The 8,445-nt window shown below is 42.6% G+C and overlaps 1 protein-coding gene across 2 annotated transcripts in view; it reads left to right on the top strand.

Moving 5' to 3' along the window:
• cntn4 (contactin 4) overlaps positions 1 to 8,445 on the top strand; it is a 200,054-nt gene that overhangs the window by 185,251 nt on the left and 6,358 nt on the right. Inside the window, exons 14-20 of one of the 2 annotated variants that reach the window (XM_023153751.2) lie at positions 137 to 254; positions 633 to 791; positions 1,613 to 1,762; positions 3,646 to 3,716; positions 5,885 to 6,119; positions 6,388 to 6,503; positions 7,430 to 7,616. In XM_023153751.2, the coding sequence (XP_023009519.1) occupies positions 137 to 254; positions 633 to 791; positions 1,613 to 1,762; positions 3,646 to 3,716; positions 5,885 to 6,119; positions 6,388 to 6,503; positions 7,430 to 7,616 (1,036 nt within the window). Of the gene's footprint in view, positions 1 to 133; positions 255 to 632; positions 792 to 1,612; positions 1,763 to 3,645; positions 3,717 to 5,884; positions 6,120 to 6,387; positions 6,504 to 7,429; positions 7,617 to 8,445 lie in introns of both variants that reach the window. The other variant, XM_004567418.4, reaches the window with a different exon arrangement.

Raw genomic sequence — 8,445 nt, 5'->3', positions numbered from 1 at the left:
GTTTGGTTTCGTTTGTTCCCGCTTGGCTACAGAAAAAGTGAGCGTTGAATTGGAATCACAATAGCAGGTTGCTTACGAAACTCCTTTGCTTGTTTGTGTGTTTGCGGGTGATTGTGCATGCGTTGAATGACAGCAGCATTCGGCGGGAGACATTATGATTCGGAATGTCCAGCTGAGGCATGCCGGGAAGTACACGTGCGCCGTGCAAACCAAGGTGGACAGCATTTCCGTGGCTGTTGACTTGGTCATCAGAGGTGAGTCACCATAATAACTGTGATTTAAATAATTCACGATCTACCTGAAGAAGACTGGCTTTGTCAGTGATGCATGTTTACTGTGGCTGGTTGCACTTCACTGACGAAGGAATAAAGGGAGAGAAAATTGAGGCGAGTGGAAATTTCTCTCTGGAAGGTTTAAAGGAAATTTACTGTCTAATTAGACCCAATAGCTCCCAAAGGTTTCACACTGAACTGACGTCGCTGCAGTAGCCTCAGGTGCTAAAACCACCGCCACACTCTCTACCATCTTTCCATCTTTTCCTGATTTACATTCCCTCCCTCCCCTACCTTCTTCCTCCATCTGTCTCTCTATCTTTCTGTTCTCTTTCCTGCCTTGGCTATGCCATCTATCAGGTCCCCCAGGGCCCCCCACCAGCATCCATGTAGAAGGAATCACTGATACCACAGCCTCTCTGTCCTGGAGGCCCGGTCCTGATAATCACAGTCCAATTACGGCATACACCATCCAAGCCAGGACACCATTTTCCCTCGGGTGGCAAGCTGTCACCACAGGTAAGCTCTCTCCAACCAGCTGTGGCCTCCTCCAGTCACCTGGAGGGGGCCACTCTTCATCATGCCTCGGCTGTGAAAATATTGAAGATGTAATTTTTACCCCAGCATCAATTGTAGTGGGACCATTGACTCCCATTTTATCGCTCTCTTCAGAATCCTGAAACATGGATCTCGTCCCGATGATGAAGCTTGTTTGCCACAGCCGTAATTTGATAGTGCAGTTAAGTAATGGGATCGGTGTAATCTTTGCCCACATCCTTTATGGCACCCTTAACATTTACACATGATTGGCGTAATATGCTTTTATCTCGTTCTATTGATATTTTTGTGAATTAGGACACTTTTATCAAAGATGGTTTTACTGGCTGCATTGATTTGCCAAGCAAGGGTCATAGATTTGTAACAGAAATACAATGTGACCTTATAGGGGCTCAGAACCCAGAGGAAGAAAATTAGTTTTTGCCTTTTTAACTGGAATCATTTTTATTATTTTTGTTTTCAATATTCAGTCCCTTACAGCGATTCTGGTGTTTTGCTTGTTTCAGCTGACTTAACAACTACACAGTGCCATGCATGCATTATTAAAGATTTCAACAAAGATCACCAAATTGGCAATGTAATGGTTAATGTATGTGTTTATGTGCATTTTTTAAAAATCCTTATGCGTCCTTGTGTGGTATTGGAAATGTGCTGTGTAACTACCATGTCTGTTAGCCTGGAGGATAGCATGCTACTGATGCTTAGCTGAGACGCTCCAAGAACACACAGCCACACACATTCATGTGTTGAAACTGAAGAGGGCACTGTGTGTTTTCTGCCAGTTCCTGAGGTGGTACGGGGCACCCGGCTGACAGCTACAGTAATAGACCTGAGCCCTTGGGTAGAGTATGAGTTTCGAGTCCTTGCGAGCAACTCCATCGGGACTGGCGAGCCCAGCAAGCCATCCAAACAAGCAAGGACAAAAGGAACATGTACGTACTGAATCTGTTTTCAAAACTGACCAGTATACATATCATTTACCCAACTTTCTGAATACTTTTTTTGGAAATACTGTTCCCAAAATGTTTATTAATGCTGGAGGAAGGGAAACCGTTAGCCTTGCTCTGTCAATACATAAGTGAAGTTATCAGCTAACACTAGCAAGCTTGGTTGCATGAGAAACTCAAGGGGAGAATCACTCCACGTCACGCGGCATTCCTGAGGAACGCAAAAGGTGACCTTCCGTGTTCTTATGGTAGCGCCGGGTTATGGATAAAATCTAGTAGAATGATGCTCCCGTGGTAATACACGTTCCAGCCATGTATTCCAGCCCTAACCTGAACCAGCACTTTAATGGTAAATGGCCTGCATTTGTATAGCGCTTTACTCAGTCCCTAAGGACCCCAAAGCGCTTTACACTACATTCAGTCATTCACCCATACACACACACATTCACACACTGGCAATGGCAAGCTATGTTGTAGCCACAGCTGCCCTGGGGCGCACTGACAGAGGCGAGGCTGCCAGACACTGGCGCCACCGGGCACTCTGACCACCACCAGCAGGCAAACATGGGGTTAGTATCTTGCCCAAGGATATTTGGCATGCAGCCAGGATGCAGCCTGGGATCGAACCACTGATCTTCTGATTAGTGGCTGACCTGCTCTGCCACCTGAGCTACAGCCACCCCACTTTAATGACATTAAATAGTGTTTTCCAAAGCGATTTTAATAAAATGAACGAACATGTGTAGATTGATTCCAAACCGTTCTCATATTTCCTCATTTTTCCGATCTCGTCATTTAGGGATGTGTTGGGTGCCCGGAAGCGTAATATGTTGATGATTTGTCACCTAGCGTAAAATATTACGCCTCGAGAGTGAGAATGTGTTGGTGTCACAGCATCTGTCAAAGTGGCCACACCCCAACTCCAGTTTCCAGATGGGTGATCAGCCGCCATAAATTTGTTATGAAACTATCCATAGATGCCAGAATCTTTTTTGTGGTTGGCTGTAAAGATGCTTTTTAACACTGTTAAGTTGGGCTTTTCAACATGGGAGTCAATGGGGATGAGCACGCTTTTGGAGCCAGGCTCAAGTGGTCATGAGAGGAACTGCAGTTCTTGCTACTTGTAGTATGTTGGCTTCAATGTTCAGCCTTGGTTCCTGCTTATTTCCACCACGTAATTCCCACCCGAGATGGACTTTTTGTTTTCAGTCAAGCATATGTTCATTAGTCAACTTGACTGGTTCTGTTAGATCTTCTTACATCTGCACAGAGTTTTTTCACAACTTCTGTCTTTAGTTCAGTTTTTTTTCCGTTTTTGGGATTAATTTTTTCAAGTAACCTTTGACAAGTAAAGGGTATAAGCATATTTTGTAAAATGTCAACCAATAGGCTGTCCTGATAGGTGGAGCGCATACCAAAAAATGCTCCCAGGAGCTCCCGGTTTGAGTCCCAATAGGCAAGACATTTGCTCCGTGTCGTTCCCTCTACACACTTCTCTCTACACACGTGTCCAATAAATTTAGAAATGCTGATAAATATCTTAGGAAAATAAAATACAAAAACCTTGAATATACAGTCAGTGTGCTGGATATCATTACTGCCTCAAAAGAAAATGAAAGTCTCATTTAAATTGCAAAACATCTCTAAAAGCTTCTTTTAGCAGTTTAACAAGTTTAGATTCTTTACGTGTTCCCTTTTCGTCTCAGAGATGGGAAGTTTGCTGATGTATCTGAATGCTGAAGTTCAGGCTTGTCACACACTTACCTCTCTTAGCAATTTAGGATTTGCTGGAAGGAGCATTATTACATGTGCCTTTGCAGTGTCATGTGAAGTCAACCCAGCTAAGCTGATCTGTCTTCTTCCTTTAGCTCCGAAGGTCACACCAGCTAATGTGAGCGGAGGCGGTGGCAGTCGCTCCGAATTAGTCATCACATGGGAGGTAAGCAAGCTTGCTCAAGACCCCCTCACCCTTGGAGGAGGCAGCCAGACGTCATTATTCTCTGTGGATGTAGGCCTCTGTTTCATTAATAACAGCTGAACTGCTTAATGTATGGCATTTCATTTTTAAGAACAGAAAGGCAATAACTGCTGCTGTCACCCTGGGGGAGAGAAAAATGCTTTTGAGGTTTCAATAAGATAATTAAACTCAGTTGTTCCTTCGAAGTTCCGGCTTTTTTCTGTGATTATTTTCTCACTTTTCTCCTCTTTTCTTTATTTTTCCTTTTTCGTTCTCTTTCTTTTCTTATTTCTACAAGGCCCCCCGCATATCAGCCTGACTCCAAAAACGTATATTTGTTCAAGCTGCTGCTCAGAATCATCAGCTCCTGCTGTGAACCATTTCACTGTTGATGTTTCAGTATGCACAAGTGTGGTTAAAAGGTAACTTCTGCTAAGCGAAGCCCCTGTTTTGCCTCAGCCCCTGAAGTTCTTTATGCCGTTGTGTTTTCACACAAAAGCAGGGGCAGCAGGTTGTTCATAACTATTCCTTTAAGAAATTAAGAAAAGGCGTCTCTCCCCCAGGGTAACAGCAGACATTTCTATTCGCATGGCTGCAACCCGGGGCCTAGAATACAGCTCAAGATATGAATGAAGGTCTGCGTCAATGACACACACAACTCTATATTGGTCAGCAAACATAGCCAGCCAAGAGTTTAGTTTACTTTAGTATGAAACAGAAGACTTTGAATGATTTCTTTGGACTGTTGTTTTTTCCAGGGTGGAACGCAGCATGTATTACTAATGATTTTTACAAAATAAGAATTGGATGCTCACGTTTGAATTTCTCTTGGATTTTCTCTAAACTATGCAGAGTCAAAAGTATACATACGGCTTCAGATATATACATAGACCCCACATATATTTGCTTAAATGTTTCAGCTGGACCTTGACCAGATGTTTTTGGTGGCCAATTTAGTTCATTTCAGATAGAGCTCGACTTATTTCTTAGTGAGCAACCTCTCAGTCCATAGCGATGTAAAACTTAGTTCACAATGGACAGTGACACTTTCAGCAGGTTCTAGCTCATGGCAGCTTGAGCTTTGGTTGTTTGTGGCTTGTTTCTGAACATCTTAACTAACTTCCTCTCATCTCAGGGTCACAGTTGGGTCTTCATCCAAACCTTGGCAAACTGGTGAAATAATTATATAAATAAATAGGTTTTTTTTTCAACTCTCATCTATTTATTTTGAATGAAAAGACAAAACATTACCCTAGGACTGATACTTTTCACCTCATAAATGTACAAATGCTTAGGCAATATCAGTAGCAAACGCTGTGTACAGAATAGGCTTTAAAGTTTCATTTTTTTCATATCTGCTACAGCTGACCCCGAACCCACCATTAGTTACAATGCCAAACTCACTAAACCCGAATTAAATTCTAAAAGGTTTTTCACACTTTTTTAGAAGTAAGAAAAACTGCATAATATAAAAACCATTTGTTGTATTTAGAGGTTACCTCTAATAACTGCAGAGAAAAATCAGCAAACATCAGAGAAGATGCAGTTTTGCTATGATAATAGTAAAATAATAACAAAAAGTTGAAAACAAAGAGTGCTCAAGAATAAATCCCTGAGGGACACCACAGCGTATTCAAGTGTGTTTGTTTCTGTCCGATTAGTACTGTTTTTTTGTTTTTTCAAGAACCTTTAAAAGCTTTGGGTGGTCATTCTGAATGTCTGGAGACCATAAACACTTATTCTAGCAGTTTTAACAAGTTTTATCAAAACAGTAGACCCCACTTCTCTCCAGACAAAAAAAAAAAGATGTGCTCTATGTATCTTTTAGTAGACCAGAGTGAAGAGGTTTGGTTTATTCACTAGAATAATGGAGCTATAAATATCTGAAGCATGACCACGGCTACGGCTATGTTATCATGCTGAGTGCTTTGTACTGTGTAATGGATGTGTCTACTTATAGTTTTTGTGTGTTCAGCATGTTTTATTTGAAGACAAGCATTGCCTAAAAAACTGAAAGCCTCGTGTCTGACCATATTTCGTCGCATCCTCACATGGCAACTGTAGTTAAAAAATAAAATATAAAGACAGAGTTGCAGTGTGTTTATTTCCCTTTCTTTTGCAAGTGCTCACACAGTGTTGTTTTCCTGCAGCCTGTTCCGGAAGAGCTGCAGAACGGACCGGGCTTTGGCTATGTGGTGGCTTTTCGACCCCACGGCGCCACAGGCTGGATGCAGGCAGCCGTACCCTCCGCTGAAGCATCCAGATACGTCTTTAAAAATGAGAGCATTCAGCCCTTCTCCCCTTTCCAAGTCAAGGTTGGGGTTTACAACAACCTGGGAGAAGGGCCATTTGGACCTGTTACCACTATCTACTCTGCTGAGGAAGGTGTGTATGATTTGGAGTAGATCTGCATGTCTAGCTAGCAGTGATTCATCACTAAAAGACTGAGTCAGTCCTCCTTTCTTTAAATGGCAGCAGCAATCTCGCAGGCAGCCTTCTTCTATCAGCACTCGCAGGCGTCTTCAGCATACTTTCCTCCCTCTGTTGTTCTAATAAAAAGAAGCCGCTTTGAAACTTTTTTGATGTTCTCTCTTTGAGGGGTCATCAAAGCGCAGTGCAACTTCTAAAACCAGTCTTTACACATTAACTCCAGAGCCTGGCCGAGCGCCCACCAGGGTCCGCGCCAAGAGCCTCTCTGCATCTGAGATTGAAGTTTCGTGGAAAGCTCTGCCCTGGAACGCCAACAAGAAGAGAGTGCTGGGCTACGAGGTGAGCTCTGATGAAATACCTTGTTTGTGTGAGTTTTCCCCTGGATGCATTTCCTGTTTGTATGCGTGTGTGCGCACACATGCCAGCTAATGCTGTACAATCTTGTTGTCTTCTATTATTGATGAGTGTTCGAGACTTATGCACCTTGGGCGTACGAGATAATAGCTCGCTGCCTGCATAATGGTCCAGCCGAGTCCCAGGCCTGTGGGTTTGGTTGTGTTTCTCTTGTTGCTTACCTAAGTACTGTAACCACCCTGATTAGCGTGCTGATGCAATACTCCAAGGGATAGAATGCTTAGCTTCTAATCCACACAACATAGCAAGCAGTGGCTCTGCAGACTTTCTCCGTCAGTTCTTGTCATTTTAATTCTGCTCACTGTTGAAATCCAAGATGTGGACGAAGACGTTTTCGTCGTCGGACTGCGTAAAATGCCAGAATTATAAATTGTTGACCACTCAAAAGCAACAGAGGAGCAGGCCCTCAGCAAACCATTCCTTTGAGGAAAGGCAAATTATATTTGTGCTGTCAAGCATGCCCGCTGTTTCAGCCCTGACAAGCAGGGTGACAAAGAAAATCTGTTATCAGTGGACATTGATGGCAGGGGATTTTTATGGATTCTTTCACTTTTATTTATTTATTTATTTTTTTGTTTCCCCACTTTTTCACATTTGACCTCAATCTGTACAAACAAAACTTAAACAGAACACACATCTGCCCGGCACAACGGAGGAACACAGTTCACAAGGCGCACAAGGTGGCATGCTGCTAAAGCTTGTTTTCAGACCGCTCACAGCTTCCATCCAGTTGAGTTCACATCTCCCTGTTTCCAGTTTGCACCTCACTGACAGGGTGTAACAGAAAGCTTTTAAGGTGTCCATCGTGTTTTCTGCATTCACGTCTGCGGTTCTACCTTGTTGCTTTTCAGCTGAGGTACTGGAGTAGAAGTGAAAGGGAAGACACGGCCAGCGTGCAAAGGACTGTAGGAAATCAAACATCTACTATTATCCGCGGGGTGAAAGGCAGCACCGCATATTACGTCTCAGTGAGGGCGTATAACACTGCAGGAACAGGTCCTCCCAGCACCACCGTCAACGTTACCACCAAAAAGCCACGTAAGTATGGGATCAAATTAGAGCCTGCAAGAGATTAATGGCTGGCTGAGTTATATTGGGACTAAACTCAGATAAAAGGTGGCCTATTTTAACCTGAATAGATCTCTATAGTAACTTTCACTGATCATATAGGCCAGTCCAGAGTAGATTATCTTCAGAGTTTCAGTTAAATATCAGCTAGAATCAGCACATTAGGCTCTTTTAGGGATATACAGATTATTTCAACTGGTTACCACTGAGCAATTTTCTGCTGATTAGAGGTCTAAATATGCATCAAAATGATACACAGCCATAAAATTGGGATCATGTTAGCTCAGACGTGAAAGTCTGGTAGATGTCTATATCACCCTCGACATTATTTCAACAAACAAACACATTTGTTTGTGTTTTTTTTTTCCATGTCACATTTGATTGTTTTGCAAAATGATCGTGAAGAGACCCCAGGTACACAAAGGACACTGATTTAGTATTGCCAATATGAAATCAGTATTTTCTTCTTTATTGAAAAAATTGTTCATTCCATGCATGCATCAGTTATGCAACTGCTTACTGCAGTTCATGGTTGCCAGGGGGTTTGAGCTTGTTCCAGCTGTCATAGAGTGTATGCATATGTACAAAAGACGGCAGAGTTATTAGTTAGTTTCATCTCATCTGAGAAAAAGATGTGCTTCCAGTATGCATCATCGTTTTTCATGTTTTCCTCATCATATTGTCTGGTTTAAAGTTGCAGAAGAGTTTTTCTCGATCTCCAACCTCGAGTGCATTCCTGTGCAGAGCTCTAGTGATTGTCATCTTCTTACTTGGCAAAGTCATTCACTGCTGTTTTGGC

The sequence above is a fragment of the Maylandia zebra genome, linkage group LG5 (assembly GCF_041146795.1).
Source record: "Maylandia zebra isolate NMK-2024a linkage group LG5, Mzebra_GT3a, whole genome shotgun sequence".
Lineage (NCBI taxonomy): Eukaryota > Metazoa > Chordata > Actinopteri > Cichliformes > Cichlidae > Maylandia > Maylandia zebra.
This window is presented reverse-complemented; position numbering and strand designations above follow the sequence as displayed.